Genomic DNA, 19,752 nt, shown 5'->3' with positions numbered 1-19,752 from the left:
CACTTGGCTTATTAGTTTTTTTTTTTTTTTCTAAATTATGATAAAATACAGCTAACACAAAATGTACTCTCTTCACCATTTTCAAGTGTACAATTCAGTAATATTAAGTACATTGATGTTGGGCAACCAATCTCTAGAACTTTTCGGTCTTGCAAAACTAAAACTCTGTTCCCATTAAATCACAACTCCCACCCCACTGCACACCACCCCTTCTACTGTCTGTCTCTATAAATTTGCTCTAGTGTATTGCACGATATTTGTCTTTTTACAACTGGCTTATTTCACTTGCCATAATGTCCTCAAGGTTCGTCTATGTTCTAGCAACTGTCAGTTTCCTTCCTTTTAAAGGCTGAATAATATTCATTATCCTGGAGAAGGAAATGGCAACCTATCATTATAGGTAGACACCAAATTTTGCTATCCATTCATCCATCAGTGGACACTTAGGTGGCTTCTTCCTTTTAGATTTTGTGAACATTGCTGTTATGAACATGGGTGTAAAAATATCTGAGTCCCCGTTTTCAGTTATTTTGAATATATATCTAGAGAAGTGGAATTCCTGTGTTATATGGGAGTTCTATTTTTAATTTCTTGAGGAACCTCCATATTATTTCCCTTAACAGCTGCACTAATTTACAGTCCTAATTACGGCACACAAGGGTTCCCTTTTCTCAGCATCTTCGTCAGCACTTTTTTCCTGTTTTTCTAGATTATAGCCATGTTCATGGGTGTGAGGTAGTACCTCAATGTGATTTTGAGTTGTGCTTTTTAAAAACAGCTTTACTGAGATAAAATTTACTCATTTAAACTACACAGTTCAATGGCTCAACAGTGTCACTGAGTTGTGCAAGCAACACCATAATCAATTTTAGAACATTTTCCGCACCTCTAAATTACTCTGTCACTCCCATTTCCCCCCACCCCAAGACCCTGACGGTCACCAACCTACTTCCTGACTATATCTGCCTCTTCTGGGCCTTTCCTATGAATGCAGTCACATGAGCTTTAGGACTGGCTTCTTTCATTTAGCCTCATGTTTCCAGAGTCATACATATAGTAGCAAGTTTATAACTTTTCACGTTAAAAATGTACTTTTGATGAATTTAACATACAATTTTTAAAACTCCAAGACACAATATCTGGGAGGAAGCAGCAAAGGAGCTATGCATGAAAAAATGTCAACAGTGATTTTATTTGGATGATGGTCCAACAAGTAACTTTAAAATTTTATTTTTCTTCATCATTTTCTGTAATTTTCAGAAATAAAAAAATAAACATATGCTGCTTTTATAATGAGAAAAAATGTATTACATGTCTTTCCAATGTATCCAGACTTCTGTCTTTGATTTTATTATTTATTTACTTGACTACCAGGTCCTAGTTGCAGCATGTGGAATCTAGTTCCCTGATCAGAGATTGAACCCTGGCCGCCTGCATTGCAGCACAGAGTCTTAGCCATTGGACCACCAGAAAAGTCCTGGAAAGAAAAAAATTTTTTAAAGAAAATATTAGTGGTGGGGGGGTTTGCCATTGTTTTATTGTTTACCACTGTCGGATATTCCTTATGTCAGGCAGATCATTTATTTGCCTCTCAAGAAACAGTCATTTACAAAAAAGGAAAGGGGGTTTCCAAAATGCAATAATATTCCTTAATCCATTTAAAAATGAGCCTTCACAAGAGTCTTTTGCCCTCTAGATCATTTTGAAAGGTATAAAATGCTTCTATAAACAGTTTAGCAAAAATAAACAGACTCCATCTTTTAGAGAAAGCCTTCGCAACTCGGGGAAGACTGTGTTTTTACCAGATCGGTCTAGTATAAGAAATGTGCATGAATTATTTTCAGTAAGTTCTCAGGAAAAAAAGCAACAAGCACAGGCTCCCTGAATCATTACTGTTTCTTATTCAGTTTTTCATGTTGCTCATTTTTTTTTTCTGTCCTTTCTTTTCAAAGTATTAATCTGAAGCTGAAAGAAAAGTCCTAGTTGGCCACATCTGGACGAAGGGGCTGCTTTTCTGCTTCGTGGTTCTGTTGTCACATTCCTACCTGGAAGAGACAGCACTGATGGTACTCTGTTTCCACTTTGCACTACCTGGTGCCATTCTAAATTTCTAAGGGGAAAAACAGTAAGAGAATCTGTTTACTCTTAACATGTTTTATGGAATTGTGTATATTTTCCTATTTTGCCAATTATGTGCCTCAAAGATTTTAGTTGAACCTTAGCAAGAAAGTAGGACCTTCCATTTCAATATTTCATTAACCCTTGGTACAGTGGTATTTCGTTTCTTTGTTGACTGCTGTTGACCACTGAGGCAACTTCAGTCCACTATTCATTGTGAGTGGATTTCTCCTTGGTGATCACTTCAAGTTTAAAATACAAAGGACTCAACAGTCCCTAGGAAAGCTGGCCCCACATAAACTCCACCTTTCCAATCCTAAGCTTGCTTAAGGTAGCCACAACGCAGACACAGGTGTGACACCACGCCAGTTAAGCATCCACTTGGTTCTTGTCCACATTTATTCTGACATCTCCAAAGGAGGCCAGGTTTCCTAATTCACACCAATTTCATTTTAGTTATCAAATTGGGCATTGTGTTTTCTGTGAATTTGGTCTTTAAAAAAAGTCATTTCTTCAGTGAATGTTGGAGACCTCCAAACTGAGAAACTTCAGGATCAATGTTCACATTTCTGGTAGCTGTCTTTGATTCAAGCCGTGAACTCAGTTCAAGATGTCACACTTTAAGTGCTAAGGACGCTATGGAAGGCAGCCCCTCAGAAATTCATTCTTTGGTAACACTGAGTTATCTGAATCCCTCTCACATGCATTATAAAACATAATCTGCTTTAACACACTCATGGGCTTAAAATTAAATATGACTATATACTATCCTTTGCAAAATAGCTCTTTATAGTCTTCATATTTTTTTTTTAAAATACCAGCATGGTTTAGAACCCGTGGGCCTCTAGAGGAGAGAGGGGTTGGTAAATCTAGCACCCCCACCTGTTTCCACATGGCCTTCAAGAACGGTTTTCATGCTTTGGGTTGAAAAAATTTTTTTTACTATTTCATGACATAAGAAAACTATCAAATTTCAGTCCCCATAAATAACGTCTTATTGAAACATGGCCATACAAATTTGTTGACAGACTCTCTGCAGCTACTTTCATCTTACAGCAGCGGAATGGAGCAACTACCACAGACCATGTGGCCCATGGAGCCTAAAACATTGACTCTCTTTACAGACAGCATTTGCCGAGCCCTGTGGCAGCCCATGCAACCTTCCTTGGCCTCCCGTTTGTAGTCAGATGCTGGTTTCTCTAACAGTATGCACAAATTAGGCTGCAAACTAATTTACTCTTTAAAAAAAAAGCTTTTGGCATCCACAAATCAGTAAGACTCATGGCCTGCTGACAAAGGTAAGGAGTCCTAGCCATGAACACATGGCTCAGGTTGTGTTTACACAACCCAAAGTGAAGTCTGCTTAGAAGGCTTTTGGCTGTTTAGAGGTGTTGCTGAGGTCCTGTCCTTACCCTGGAAACTATTCACAGACTCCACTATCACATATTATTAACACGCTCTTCAAAATTAAACTGTAGTGGAGACCAGGGTTCCATCACAGTCTGAGAGTGATAACTATCTCCGGGAGAGCTTTTGGGGACATATTGAGCCCTGGGTATCATGAGCTTTGAAGCAGACATCTTTGCACAGGTTTCTGAATCTCACTGCCTTCATCTGCTTCATGTCCATCCCACACCCACCTGCCAGACATGCTCTCATACACATAGGTCAGCTCTCTCCTCCATAAGCCATAGTTACTATGTCCCCGTCTCAATCCCTTTCAACTTGGTATCCTATCAGATCATTCTTCTGGGTCTCCACCCTCATAACATCTGGCTTGTCTGATAGAAAAACCCTGGAGCACGTCTTCTTCCACAGCCCACCTCCACCTTTGGCAGCCCAAATCATGCCTTTCCCAGAACTTAGCATGGACATAAGCGCAATGACCCGGTTTCCCAATTTGTTCACCCAGTTTGTTCACTGTTGCCCTGGCATCATTATTAATAATGTTCTCTCTCGCTCAGTAAAGTCCCATTTTGGAAGATGAGTTATGTGGTCCCCTTGGCCACAGGAAGTAATGAAGAATTCAGTGTTCAGCTTAGAGGTATGAACTGGAGGACATAGAGCTGTCCATAAAAGGTTCTTGTGACAGTCAGCCAGACACAACAACAGCCTTAGCATTTACATTTTCTTTGAACTTGTCCAGCCTGTTCATGGAAGGCTACTCAGGTGGTATTGTTGGAGTTTTATCTTCCTATGTGGAAATTATGAGCATCCTTCCCGATCAATGATTTTGTTTGGACTGTTCAATGGGCTGCATAACCGTTCTGATAGTTAGGCATCTATTTTATTATCTTAAAAATAAAATTTAATTGCACGTGCTAGAGAAAAGCTACCATGTAAATTCAAACCAAGTGAATTAGAAGCCTAGAAGAAGTCTGAAAAAAAACAACCCCTCAGCAAATAGGTAGACAGATGTAAACATTCACACCATTAGCTATCTAGCTTTTGCATTCTGAGCATTCTTGCTTTGGTTCTGACTTCTGGGAACTGTTTGCACTTTTCCTGTAGATTTGTCGTTAAGGGAACCAAGGGGTCATTGGGGCAAAAGTATTGTTTTCCCAAAGTGTCAACTGCTATTCACTTAGCTCCTTGATTAAGAGAAAGAACAAAAATCTGCACAGAAGATATTGTCAAGGAGTAAGAAAGTCTGTCTGAGGGCAGTAGCTGAGGGTGGAAGAAAACCCGGAAGTTCCTGTTGAAGCCATACAATGTTTTATGGGGTTATCTTCTAAGACATAATACCAACACATGTGAGGAAGTCCCTACTCCAGGCCTTTGTGTTATTAAGGTCTCGTTTTAAGTATTCAGTTATGGTACTGAGTTTGCAACTCTCATCTAATTAATCATAATGCCTCTGTAGTTTGCTCCCTTAGAAATATTTAGATGTGCACAAATGAATCTTTTATATATTTAAAGGTTTTTTTCTACCATGTATCGGATTGCTCAGAATAAAGTATCTATTAGACCTTTGTTTTAGTAAATAAATTCTACCTAAATAGTGTGAATTGATAATAGAAAAATATGTAACAACACAATATATATATTCATATATATATATATAGCCTCTGTATAATTCAGAAATAAAAAAAATGATTCCACAAGTGATGGCATTCTTTCTCTGAGTCAGTAAGAATCTATTTCCAGCTTCACTTTACAGGAGGTCTTATCTGGATGTTAGTCTACCTGGGCCCTCAGTCCTTGAGAACAGTATAAATTTTGGCATTCTTGTCACCCAAACTTTCTTCCCTTTCCATTTTTGTTTTCCATGCCTCAAACAGCTACACTCTCAAAATGTGTTGTTTGCTTCCTGAGAAAGCAATTTCTCACTTTGGAAGCATCTCTCAGTTTCATGGTTACTTGATTTTGTCAACTTTCCCTTTCTCTGTCCCTTATCTTTCCAGAGCAGAGGTTTATTTTTTCATTAAAAAGCATTAAATACCATTTTAAATTTAGGTTCTTTAATTTTTACTTTCCCAACCATCAAACAGCACTGGGAATTACCACTGAGCTTTTTTTAAAAAAGCTAATAAACAAATGTGTGCCTCTGCCTCTCAGAAAGCTGTTGGAATAACCAAATGAGAAGTTGCTTTACAAAAAGTGAGACGCTTCATGTCTTCATGATCTAGGATTTAGTGCTGGTGGATACTGTCCTCTACCTGACTAAGAGAAGAAGGACAAGAGAAGACCGAGAGGTAATTACAGGCAAATGAAGGGCATGATATTACAAGGTGGACCGTTACATTCATTCCGCTCCCATCACCTAACTATGGTTGCGGGAATGGGAGGCAGGTTAGGCATCCAGCACTGGGCGAAAGGATGGTGAAATGTGGAGGATGCACACTATGGTATTGACACAGCTACTAGAAGCAACAAATTATACACTGAGAGAGCAACACTTCAATCATGGGGTAGAGTGGAAAAATAAGAACTCAGTATTTACAGCCAAGTGTCATTTATGTAAATTCTAACCCCCCCCCCCCCCGCCACAATATTCTACAAAGTCCATGCATAGTTAACGACTTGGCACGCTCATTAGAGTGAGTACGGGGGTAAGGGTAGGAGTGGGGACCCAGAATGAAGCTAGAAGTCTAATTAAAAATCAAACAAAGCTTTTCAATAGGCTGAAGTTAAAAGTAATTAAAATGAAAATACCTTAAACTTTGAGCCATAGATCATAGAAAAGCTGTGTCAAGGTGCTTTGGGACGTCAAGGGGCTGTTCCCTTCTACCACTTCTCCTGTGGTTTCACCATTTCTCAGCATTGGCAACATCAGTGCTCTGCAGCTACCAGAAGCCTGTCCTGGGCTACCCCACCCTGAACAGTCAGGGAGCTTCTAATAAAACTGGTGCCTTCTTACATATCAATCCTCACACAGTTGTATGCTTTATAAAGCAAGGAGATTGCCCTGTGAAGCTATTTCCTAGAGTTTCATTCACATCCATTCAAAACAATTCTCTTTAGTCAAGCAAAACTATTTCTTTTCAATATATAGCCATTTTAGTGATACTTAGATAACAGATACCAATAATTGCCATCCACTAACTCTTGTCTTACCCTCAGTGAGACACCTACACACTCGATGCTTAATCATGCCCTCCTGTGAAACTCTTCTCCCATAGATTGGTGAATTGAATTGTCCTTTCTCTCCCCATATTTGTTATCTGTTGGTACATAACAAATTACAGTGAATTCTCATTATTTGAGGCAGTTACATCCTATTAAGGCAATGAGAACATTGAATCAGTGCATACTGAACCACCACTCCTACAGGAAAACAGGGTTAGGTTCCTGTGAGCCCGTGGTCACATTTCCATCAACTGATCAATAACTAATCTTATTTTATATGTGTTTCTGTTTACATACGCTTTCTTTAATATATCTTGTTGAGTCACATTAACATTGAACTCACAGTCACATTGAACTCACAGCCAAATCCTGAATATAACTCATGACTGAATGAAGATCATCTATTACATGAATTTTCTCTGTAAGGCACATTTCCTTGCACTTAGGAACATTAGACAGCACTTCAGCTCTATGCTTGGAGACTAAACAGTAAAATTAGAAAGAAAAATCACAAAATTCCAAAAACATGACACTAAATAGGCCATGAAAAATTTGTGTGTTTACAGTATAAGAACTGGAACCAGAAAGGTGAGCTTTGCTTTGTTCAACCTCATCTGGGAACATGTGCATCAGATAAGTCAACTTTCACCTTTCTGTATGTGTCTGTAAATGATCAGAAAACAAGATGAACATGGATTTGGGGTTAAAATAAATTTTAGTGAATAGGAGAATTTGAAATTATGGGAATTCTTAAATAATGAAAATCAACTGTGTATGCCAAGACTTAGCATCCTGAACGTCACACATTTATTATCTCGGTTTCTATAAACTGGAAATCCTGATACATCTTAGCTAGGTCCTCTACTTTAAGGCATCTCACAGTCTGGCAACCACAGTGTTGGCTCAAGGTCTCTCACAAGACTGATGTCATCAAGGTGGTGACAAAGGTCATTCCTGACATGGCCCCCACTTGTAAGAGGTTTAACTGGGAAACAATCTGCCAAGTTCATTCACATGGCTGTTGGCAAGATTCAGTTTTTGGAAGGTTGTTGAACTGAGGACCTCATTCCTTGTTGGCTGTTAGATGGAGGCTACCCTCAGTTCCCTGCCTCACGGTCCTCTCCAACATGGCACCTTATTTCACTGAAAACAACAAGAAAGAATTTGCTAACAAGAGGGAGGGTACCATTTTTATAACCTTATCACAGAAGTGACATCCTGCTAAATTTGCTGCATTCCACTGATTACAAGCAAGAGACTAGATCCAGCCCCACCCAAGGGGAGAGGATTACACAAGGATGTGAACACTGGGAAGCTGGGCCCATCAGTTCAGTGGCTCAGTCATGTCCGACTCTTTGCGACCCCATGAATCACAGCACGCCAGGCCTCCATGTCCATCACCAACTCCCGGAGTTCACTCAAACTCATGTCCATCAAGTCAGTGATGCCATCCAACCATCTCATTCTCTGTCGTCCCCTTCTCCTCCTGCCCCCAGTCCTTCCCAGCAGCAGAGTCTTTTCCAGTGAGTCAACTCTTCACATGAGGTAGCCAAAGTATTGGAGTCTCAGCTTTAGCATCATTCCTTCCAATGAACACCCAGGATTGATCTCCTTTAGAATGGACTGGTTGGATCTCCTTGCAGTCCAAGGGACTCTCAAGAGTCTTCTCCAGCACCACAGTTCAAAAGCATCAATTCTTTGGTGCTCAGCTTTCTTTACAGTCCAACTCTCACATCCATACATGACCACGGGAAAAACCATAGCCTGGACTAGACGGACCTTGTTTGACAAAGTAATGTCTCTGCTTTTTAATATGCTATCTAATTTGGTCATAACTTTCCTTCCAAGGAGTAAGCGTCTTTTAATTTCATGGCTGCAATCACCATCTGCAGTGATTTTGGAGCGCAAAAAAATAAAGTCTGACACTGTTTCCACTGTTTCCCCATCTATTTCCCATGAAGTGATGGGACCGGATGCCATGATTTTAGTTTTCTGAATGTTGAGCTTCAAGCCAACTTTTTCACTCTCCTCTTTCACTTTCATCAAGAGGCTTTTGAGTTCCTCTTCACTTTCTGCCATAAGGGTGGTGTCATCTGCATATCTGAGGTTACTGATATTTCTCCCGGCAATCTTGATTCCAGCTTGTGCGTCTTCCAGCCCAGCGTTCCTCATGATGTACTCTGAATATAAGTTAAATAAGCAGGGTGACAATATACAACCATGATGTGCTCCTTTTCCTATTTGGAACCAGTCTGTTGTTCCATGTCGAGTTCTAACTGTTGCTTCCTGACCTGCATACAGGTTTCCCAAGAGGCAGGTCAGGTGGTCTGGTATTCCCATCACTTTCAGAATTTTCCACATTTTATTGTGAACCACACAGTCAAAGGCTTTGGCGTAGTCAATGAAGCAGAAATAGATGTTTTTCTGGAACTCTCTTGCTTTCTCCATGATCCAGTGGATGTTGGCAATTTGATCTCTGGTGTCTCTGCCTTTTCTAAAACCAGCTTGAACATCTGGAAGTTCATGGTTCACGTATTGCTGAAGCCTGGCTTGGAGAATTTTGAGCATGACTTTACTAGTGTGTGAGATGAGTGCATTTGTGCAGTAGTTTGAGCATTCTTTAGCATTGCCTTTCTTTGGGATTGGGATGAAGACTGACCATTTCCAGTCCTGTGGCCACTGCTGAGTTTTCCAAATTTGCTGGCATATTGAGTGCAGCACTTTCACAGCATCATCTTTCAGGATTTGAAATAGCTCAACTGGAATTCCATCACCTCCACTAGCTTTGTTTGTAGTGATGCTTCCTAAGGCCCACTTAACTTCACATTCCAAGATGTCTGGCTCTAGGTGAGTGATCACACCATCGTGATTATCTTGGTCGTGAAGCTCTTTTTTGTATAGTTCTTCCGTGTATTCTTGCCACCTCTTGTTAATATCTTCTGCTTCTGTTAGGCCCACACCATTTCTGTCCTTTATCGAGCTCATCTTTGCATGAACTGTTCCCTTGGTATCTCTAATTTTCTTGAAGAGATCTTTTGTCTTTCCTATTCTGTTGTTTTCCTCTATTTCTTTGCATTGATCGCTGAGGAAGGCTTTCTTATCTCTCCTTGCTATTCTTTGGAACTCTGCATTCAGATGCTTTTCTTTCCTTTTCTCCTTTGCTTTTCGCTTCTCTTCTTTTCACAGCTATTTGTAAGGCCTCCTCAGACAGTCATTTTGCTTTTTTGCATTTCTTTTTCATGGGGATGGTCTTGGTCCCTGTCTCCTGTACAATGTCACGAACCTCCGTCCAGAGTTCATCAGGCACTCTATCTATCAGATCTAGTCCCTTAAATTGATTTCTCACTTCCACTGTATAATCATAAGGGATTTGATTTAGGTCATATCTGAATGGTCTAGTGGTTTTCCCTACTTTCTTCAATTTAAGTCTGAATTTGTCAATAAGGAGTTCATGATCTGAGCCACAGTCAGCTCCTGGTCTTGTTTTTGCTAACTGTATACAGCTTCTCCATCTTTGGCTGCAAAGAATATAATCAGTCCGATTTCGGTGTTGACCATCTGGTGATGTCCATGTGTGGAGTCTTCTCTTGTGTTGTTGAAAGAGGGTGTTTGCTATGACCAGTGCGTTCTCTTGGCAAAACTCTATTAGCCTTTGCCCTGCTTCATTTCGTGCTCCGAGGCCAAATTTGCCTGTTATTCCAGGTGTTCCTTGACTTCCTACTTTTGCATTCCAGTCCCCTATAATGAAAAGGACATCTTTTTTGGGTGTTAGTTTTAAAAGGTCTTGTAGGTCTTCACAGAACCATTCAACTTTGGCTTCTTCAGCGTTACTGGTTGGGGCATAGGCTTGGATTACTGTAATATTAAATGATTTGCCTTGGAAATGAACAGAGATCATTCTGTTGTTTTTGAGATTGCATCCAAGTACTGCATTTCGGACTCTCTTGTTGACCATGATGGCTACTCCATATCTTCTAAGGGATTCCTGCCCACAGCAGTAGATATAATGGTCATCTGCGTTAAATTCACCCATTCCAGTCCATTTTAGTTCACTGATTCCTAGAATGTCGACGTTCACTCTTGTCATCTCCTGTTTGACCACTTCCAATTTGCCTTGATTCATGGACCTAACATTCCAGGTTCCTATGCAATATGGCTCTTTATAGCATCGGATCTTGCTTCTATCACCGGTCACATCCACAACTGGGTATTGGTTTTGCTTTGGCTCCATCCCTTCATTCTTTCTGGAGTTATTTCTCCACTGATCTGCAGTAGCATACTGGGCACCTACCAACCTGGGGAATTCCTCATTCAGTATCCTATCATTTTGCCTTTTGATACTGTTCATGGGGTTCTCAAGGCAAGTATACTAAAGTGGTTTGCCATTCCCTTCTCCAGTGGACCACATTCTGTCACCCATGACCCGCCCATCTTGGGTGGCCCCATACAGCACAGCTTAGTTTCATTGTTAGACAGGGCTGTGGTCCATGTGATCAGGTGCCTTCTTTTAGGTCACCCCATCACACCCCTTAGCCTTCTGCAAACTCCTCTTTGTGCTCTTCTCGCCTGTAAATGATGGTGTTTCTCAATGCTTCTCTTCTTTATGGTTCTACCCTTTCCCCAGTGACTTCAACTAGCACATCTTTTCAAATTATTCAGGATCCAGTTTCAATCCCAACCTCCAAACCCCCACCATCATTTTCTCACTCAGTCTTGGGCACCCTACATTCTCTGGGAGAACAATTAAATTATTCCTCTTCTATGACCTGGTAGGACCATTTTTATACTATCCCATTCTCACTGAAATTACACATCTGTTCTGTTCTGTTCTGTTCAGTCGCTCATTCGTGTCCGACTCTTTGCGACCCCGTGGACTGTAGCCTACCAGGCTTCTCCGTCCATGGGATTCTCCAGGCAAGAATACTGGAGTGGGTTACCGTTTCCTTCTCCAGGGGATCTTCCCAACCCAGGGATCGAACCCAGGTCTCCCGCATTGGAGGTAGACGCTTTAACCTCTGAGCCACCAGGGAAGCCCTGAGATTTAAATCCTGCTTCTGTTACCAGTTATATTATTTTGGACTACTCAACTTCTTTGAACCTTAGTTTATTCATTTTTAAAATGTGGATAAAACTCTTATCTTACAAACTTACGTAAGAGCTAAATGGGATTTAAATGTCCAGCCTAATACTTAATAATAGAAGGCATTCAATAAATATTAGTTTTCCCCTACCTGTTCTTCATCTTCGCACTCACTCTTTTGTCTGTTAACTTGCCAACTCCTCCAAAACCAGTGCCAACCCCACCTTTACTTTCTGTCAACCATGTTAGCCTCTTGTTTCCTCTCCCACCTCCTTTTTTAAATAGACTAATTCTCTTTAATCCTCTTCCTCTTCTCTCAGATATAGCCATTTTATGCCACTTCTGCCTTACTCTACCTCTAGCTCCTTCCAACTTTTCCATCTCTTATTTTTGCTCAGTTTACTTCTGGTTTTTACTTTTTATTTGGAAACAATCTCAAACTTGCAAGAACAGAGGAAAAAAATCACTTTTCCTGAAATATTTGAGAACAAGTTGTCTACGTAATGAGTCCTCACCTCCAGATGTTTAGTATACTTCCAACAATCAAGGACATTCTTTTCATAACCTAATACAACTATCAAAGCTAGGAAATTAACACTGAAACATTACTACCATCTCATCCACAGATGCCATTCAAGTTTCACCTGTTCAAATTTATCCTTTAAAGTAAAAGGGTCCAGTTTGTAGGAGACAGGAAGAATAAAAGAAAAGCAGGCCCGGCAAGGGCCGCAAAAGAAATTTATAATTATTGATAAACTGGATGCGATAAAGCATGAGACTCTTGGAACAGGTCCAGAGAGAACAGTTCATAATCTTGAAAACAAGATATGATCCTGGGGTTGGAAAACCGACCCCAGACTGTTTCTCAACTGGCATCTCAGAGTCACATGTTTTATGTATCTGGTGGAAAATCTATAGATAAGAATATTAGTCTTAGTTACTGATTTGTTATTGATTACTGTTTTCTAATCACTCAATGGTTAATGATCATTTTGTTCTTTGGCCCTGAAGTCCACATGAGTTATAGTGTAACTCCCTGCATATTCTTTCATTCACGGCTGAAAGTATAATACAGCTGGCTTGGATTCAGTTTCAGCACCTTCAGCTCGGAGCGGTGTTGGTCCCCTGATCCTCGCTTTTCTCTGAATTCTTGTGTCTCGTTTCTCATTCTCTCGCCGTATCGCGCTTTCAGAAACCCTGCTCGTTGAGCTGGTCTCGACACCAGTTCAGAACCACACATGATATTTAGCTGTCACATCTCTCTAGTTTCCTTCAATCTAGAACAATTCTTTAGTCTTTCTTTGACTGGAAAGACTGGTTTTGAAAAACACTGACAAGATCTCTCACAGTGTTCTGTAGAAGGTGTCTTGATCTGGGATTCTTTGTTGGATTCAGGTTATTCATCTTCTTCGGCATTTATAACTCAGAACTGATTTGTATTTTTCTCATTGTATCCTGGTGATATTCATTTGAACATGAAGAAGATTGTCTATACGGTTTTTGATGGGGATGTGTCAAAAAATACAGAGCTTGAAGGGGCTCCCACTGGTCAGATTTGGAACAGTTTGAGGATCAAAATAAATAATCATGCTAATAGATTATTATCTATTGAATAAAATAAGATTCCATGAATTTATATCATACTGAACAATAAGACAGTTACCTCCACTCACAGCAACTCCCCAATACTTATTAATTGTGAAAGAAAAAAAGTACTTTTTATGAGCAAAGAGACTCATAAAAAGGCTTTCCTATTTGAAAACTCAATAGAGGAGGAATTTCCAATATAAAAAACATCTGTGGGGACTTCCCTGGTGGTCCATTGGCTAAGACTCCTTGCTCCCAATGCAGAGGGCCCTGATTTGGGTTTCCCTGTTGGATTCACCTTATTCATCTTTGGCATCCATCCCTCCCTGGTCAGGGAAGGAACTGGATCCCACATGCCACAACTTAAGAGTGCTCATGCTACAACTGAAAGGTCCTTTATGCCACAGTGAAGATCTGGTGCAGCTACATAAATAAATAAAAGCATCTGTACATTTCATTTAAAAGTATATCCTCACCAGAATAATAATTTCCAAACATCCATACTGGTTAGCACCATTGTCTTACAAAGAGAGTAAACAAATTTTGTATAGTTTCATATTGGTTATTTGCCATCATTAAAAGTAATTCATGATCATTTTCTAAAAAACTGGAAAATACAGAATAGGAAAGGAAAACGGTCTTTCCTGGTATCACCACTGGAACGCAAGCACAAGTAACATTCTGGTAGGAACTCAATGTTTATGTGATATACTAAGGATCACACAGCTGGTGAATCAGCACTGGAACAAAAACACAGACCAATGGTCCTTGCATATTTGAATTTTCCTGATGCTGGTCACTGATACCTCTTGTTCTAATTGATTTTCTCAACATACAAAATAAAATAGCTTCATTTTCTGTTTCAGGAAAGATACATGCTTATTGAAAAATAAACAAAATAGAAAGTATAGAGGGTAGAATCACCCAGTCTTACCATTCAATCACATCATGTTTATTAATACATTATAATGCATTTATTTGGAAAATCTTTCCATATGTATCATCATAAATTTTTTACGTATGTAGACAGAAAGAGAGGCAGAGTTCTGATTATCTCTCCATGTCCAAAATTCTTTTTGATAATTTCCTAGAAGTAGTATACCTCAGCTGAAAAAAATTTAAATTGTTGACAAACATTGCTAAACCACCTAAGGAATAATTAACAGCACTGTGTGAGACAGTGCATTTCTCCACATGCTGTCAGAGATTAACAGAACCGGATATTAGTTAAAATGGCTAAGGACAGATTTTAACAAGTAATATGTTATTGCAATAGGGAAGGAGGTTCGGTGTAAACTGAAGTCAGCTTTGATCAGTACGCAGGTAACCGGGTGTTTTAAAGAGAAAATGAAGGAGAAGAGAGGAAGGTGAACTGGGGCTCAGCAGAGTCAGGGAAGTAAGAAATCACAGAGTGGGTCAGTGTCCGTGCTGATTACGACAGCTGTGTCTGCCAGCTGGCAGTCACTGAAGCCAGGAGTCACCCCCTCACAGAGGCTGGGAAGCAGGCCCCAGCCTTCCTGATGAACGCATTTTAGTGGAATGGTTTTCAGGTCCTTTAGAAAGACACTCCTGAATTGTAGGGGATAGGATATATCTCAAAGGGACAGAGGAAGGATTCACAGTTGTAAGGCCTTTTTATTAAATACTCCAAGAAAGGGGGTTCAGGGGTCAAGAGTCAGGTGTTGGCTAGAACCAACAGAAAACACTTTTGACAGCCTTGAGTATACTCAGGCAGACAATTTAAGAGGAACTTGGGTCATCCTAGGGATGTGACCTGAAGCAGTTAGAAATCGTGTCAGTGCTGAAGTCTTTTAATGTGGGGTCAGAGGGGTTGACAAAACCATTTGTGTTGATAATTTGTAGTTTTGATAGGCCAAGGTTGAGAGCCAGTCGAGAAGAGGGCTCAGAGGAGCCTGGCTAGAATCTAGCTAAGGAAAAAAAATCTTTTTCAATACTTGTTGATATTGGGCTTTGATATATTTTTAATTTTGACCATTCTGAAAGCAAGAAAAAGTTACCATTGTTTTTTTTTTTCTTTGTTTTGGATACCATTGTTTCTAATTGCATTTTCTTGAAACTAATAAAACTGATAAACTAATAAAACTAAATAATAAAACTAATAAAACTGATAAACTAATAAAACTAAATCTCCTGTTATCTGTATTTCTTCTGTGGATTGACTGTTTATATCCTTTATCCATTTTTTTAAGTTGAGATACTTATTTTTCTACCTACTGATTGGCAAGAGATAGTGTTTTAGTTTGAAAATCTGAGAATTTTTCTTAACACACTTGGCATTTAATAACCTGTCCCAGGCCACACTGCCCTGAAGACACTCAAACACTCAAACACTATTCCTGTGGCTGTAAGGATCAAATCAAGAGGTGTTTCATGAATAAACTCAGTCAGTTGCCCTACTATCTACCCCGACATTTTGTCCCTGAGGTTCTCCGAAAGAAGCAGGCCATGATGGGGCTCCCAGCTCCTGAAGGCAAGTATATGTCTCTGGATTGTAGATCAGACTCATAAGTTCAACAAGCTATGCTTCTCTGACCTCTGATAAAGCCTAAAAATCCTGACTACAATCCTCTTTCTCTCCCTTCACCTTTCCCTCCTCCCAGGCTAAACAGGGCACAGAACAATCCATTATATATAGAATGGAAAGAATGCAATGCTCTGATAGAACGCAAGTCTATCTCAAAAAGCTGTCAACTTCCTGTTTTTCTGGTTAACTAGTTAATAATGTTATGGACAGAATGACCTAGAGTCTGGTTTTCAGATATATTAATTCAATGGATTGACAGTCATGAAGAATAAAGAAAGGATATATATAAGGACTGATCTGGCCCACTTCTGTCTCATACGAAAGAGATGAGAAGTCTTCAAGCTCATGAGAAGGTTGGAGACACCAAAGGCCAGCCTTCTGAAAATGCAGCTCCTTCTACTGTCATGAAGAATGTTGACATTCTCAAGTCACTCCTGAGGAACACTGGAATGACCAATGGGCTCAGAAGAAAAAGAAGCCTCACTCCCAGTCTCCACCTTAAATAAGTAGAGATCCCTCATAAATAAAAAATATTTTGCAGGAAAAGACTTTCTCCAAACCAAGAACAGGAGCCAAGGGTCTACCCACTGGCCCAAAGTTTAGAGAATGTGGTATGAGTAAAGAAGCATTGATCAAGCAGGAAAGAAAGTGATCCACAGGTTCAGCACTTGATGTGCTGTGCTTAGTTGCTCAGTCATGTCCAACTCTTTGTGACCCCTTGGACTGTAGCCTGCCAGGCTCCTCTGTCCATGGGATTCTCCAGGCAAGAATACTGGAGTGCATTGCCGTGCCCTCCTTCAGGGGATATTCTCAACCCAGGGATTGAACCCAGGTCTCCCACAAGGTAGGAGGATTCTTTACCATCTGAGCTACCACAGAAGCCCACAGCACTTGACAGTATTAATATTTACTTTCTTTATAATCTGTATGTGACTTCCATCTTTCTCTTTTCGTTCCTGAGACTAAAGTGCCGATCACAGAGCCATAGCAAGTATATCAGCTCATCCATCAGGAGTCCTACTGGCTGCTAGGACACTTGCATACAAGACATTGATGCTTGTAGATTCCTCTGCCCACTTTTCCTCAAGTCCCTGGAGCCACTGCTAATCTTGGGCAACTCCCTCTCTTTCAACCCAGTGACTCCATCTCCAGGTCATCTCTGCCCGCTGAGGAACACCCGGCTAAATTCACCTCCCACACAAGAGCCTGGATCACATTCTATAACAGATGCTCTGTAACTTCTGATCTGGGCAGGGAAACACACAAAGAAATTAACAACCGGTGGTAGGCAGCCTCCAAGAGGACTCCCCATGGTTCCCACCTCCTGGTCCTCACACCCCTGTGTAATCCTCTCCCCTTGAGTGTGGGCTAGACATAGTGACTCACTCCTGACAAACAGAATACAGCTGAAGTGATAGAATGACGCCTCCAAAATTAGCTTATAAAACAACAGGAACGTCTGGTCTTATTTGATCTTACTCTCCCTCACTGCTCTGAGGGAAGCCAGAGGCCAAACTATGAACTTCCCCAAAGAGGATCCCACGTGTCAAGGAACTAATATCTAGGACCACGGCCAGAGAGAACCCAAGGCTTGCCAAAAGCCACGTGAATGAACTTGGAAGCAGATGGATTCGCCCCAAGATTCGCCTTGAGATGACTATAACCCTGGCCAAAGCCTGGAGTGCAGCCTCAAGAGGGACCCTGAGCCAGCTACACAGCTGACTCCTGACTGACAGAAACTGTGAGATCAGAAATGGTGCCTGTTTTAAGACTTACTAAGATTTGGGATAATTTGGTACACAGTATCGTATTACTAATATGTCACTTTCAGGATCAGAAGTCTAGAATTGCCTAGAAAAGCAAGTGAATTTACCTTTTCCATTCTTTGAAAGTCTATTCAGACAGGGACTAGGGAACAGCAATAAATAGCTTGGTAACGTACCCCATGACAACCGCAAGCAAATTACTTGAAGTGATACAAGAGGGATAACAAGAGACTCTACCAAGGGAAATTACCACCTTCTGGCATCGACAGTCCAAACTTTATCTCACCGTGAAGATAATCAGCACACTTCGAAGCCCCTCCCATGGAAGGAGGAAACAAGAGCCTGAGGCTCAGGGGAAGGGCAGGGAGGCAGGGGCTACAAGCCCCTTCAACTGCTCCCTGGGATCCCTAAACAAACGCAGACCTGTTCCTGTGTCTGTGAGAAAATAACAAGTTTCAGTCTAGGTGCTCAGGGTTAATGGAATTTCCAGATAAAAGTCCTCAAAGGCTAGAACTCCTGTCCCTAAAAGAGAACCCTGTCCTAAATGGGAAGATTCTGGAGCAGTTCTGAGAATGAGAGCCTGCCATGAAGACTGCCTCCAGGAACAGGAGCCCCTTAAACAACTCTGGACACAGAGGGAGCAACTGTGGGTCCGAGAGGCGGGATTATGGGACTCAGCCATGGTCTCCACCACCAGGGAATCAGAACATTCATGCACAGGGTGTGGGGCAGGCTTGCTGTGTAGGCTCCCCCACTGCCTTGGTGCTCAATGTAAGGGCTTCCTGCAGAAACCCAACCCTATACAAGACTAATCATGGAGCCCAGATTGGCACCACACTGTGAGCCTCAAATGTGGACAGAATGCATCTGAAAAGGTTTTCTGGTCAAATATGCTCTTAGCACTCCACCATTATTCAGTGAACAGCTTTCCTGCTTGTGTGAACCCTCCTGTTTATCCACGTGGGCAACAATCGGGATAGGAAAGGGAAACCCAGTGCTGGAAGCAGAACCAGACTGAGGCATCTCTCCTGGATGCTTCTGCCTTGCCATCTGTGACAGGTCTTGTACTATCCCCTGGAGGATGGAAATCGGGATTGCGGAGAGGGGCAAAGATTGGGATCCAGTAATGACTTCCTCAGGGCCAGCGTCTGAGGTGTTTTAAGCCACGGCCTCACCTTCGGTGAGCATCTGGTATATAAGAAAGATCACCGACATGAGAGTCACACCCCCTGAGTTCTCCAGTCATGGCTTTTCTACCTAACGGATGGGTGACCGAACATCTCTGAACTTCAACTGAAAAAATCAAATTAAATGAAAACACTTCTGGTTTCCAGTCCAGAGTGTAAGGAACTTGGGAGTTGTCTCTCCTGTCTACACACACACACACACAAAAAAGATGAACAAACTGCAGACTAGTAACCCTATCTCCCCAAAGAACTGAGGTCACAGGCCAAACATCTGCCCCCCACCCCAAACTGAAGAGACCAACAAACAGATACAGAGAATCATAATTTATTGGAACAGAAATCCAAGAGCAGAAACCTTGGAGGGAAACAGAACCAAGGAAGGGAAACCCAAATATAACTGACAAATTGTTGGAGACTCAGTGTGAACAAGTCTGAGAGTTAGAGATCCTTACCTTTCGTAAGTTTTATGTCCAGGAGCTCCACTAACTTTTCACAGTGAAGATCAGAGAAAAATTCCCTAGTGTTTCCAGCAGGAAGGGAAAATGGCTGTTTTTATTTATGCCCAGAACATGTTGTTCTACAAAGCACTGCCTTTAAGAGTTTTACTAGCCCCTAACCTACTGGGATTTTACCAGAGCCTGGAGGTGGAAAATATTCAAATCCAGTCCCCTCTAAGCCTTCCTGTCTCAGCTAACAGAGAAAAACAAAATGAAACTGAGAAGCATTGGTGAAGGTCAGCACAGGCTCACTAAAGACTGAGACCTAATCATGGGAGCACAGAGCACTTCCTCCCTCCCCTCATCCACCCTACCCCCACCTCCCAAAGCATCACAGGGCTCCTGTATGACAAGGGAACACGACGGAAAGAACTGTGTGTCTCAGGAAAGAGTTAAGAAGTCT

General features: G+C 41.1%; 1 protein-coding gene and 1 long non-coding RNA gene across 6 annotated transcripts in view; one reads left to right on the top strand and one right to left on the bottom strand.

Moving 5' to 3' along the window:
- The window catches only part of PRUNE2 (prune homolog 2 with BCH domain), a 308,955-nt gene extending 301,894 nt beyond the window's left edge, over window positions 1–7,061 (top strand). For 4 of the 5 annotated variants that reach the window (XM_055426909.2, XM_055426908.2, XM_055426911.2 and 1 more), the window contains one exon: window positions 1,953–7,059. In XM_055426909.2, coding sequence (XP_055282884.2) covers window positions 1,953–1,983 — 31 coding nt within the window. In that variant the 3' untranslated portion in view covers window positions 1,984–7,059. Of the gene's footprint in view, window positions 1–1,952 lie in introns of all 5 variants that reach the window. The other variant, XM_055426912.2, reaches the window with a different exon arrangement.
- Window positions 1–19,539, bottom strand: part of LOC148777336 (uncharacterized) — a 47,926-nt gene extending 28,387 nt beyond the window's left edge. The window contains exon 1 of the long non-coding RNA XR_016037844.1: window positions 19,305–19,539. This is a non-coding gene — a long non-coding RNA (uncharacterized LOC148777336). The remainder of the gene's footprint in view (window positions 1–19,304) is intronic.
- Between the last annotated feature and the right edge of the window lie 213 nt (window positions 19,540–19,752).

Source organism: Moschus berezovskii, chromosome 7, assembly GCF_049115385.1.
Source record: "Moschus berezovskii isolate FMDL1 chromosome 7, NW_MosBer_1.0, whole genome shotgun sequence".
NCBI lineage: Eukaryota > Metazoa > Chordata > Mammalia > Artiodactyla > Moschidae > Moschus > Moschus berezovskii.
The sequence above is the reverse complement of the archived record's forward strand: the minus strand, read 5'-3'. Positions and strand labels throughout refer to the sequence as shown.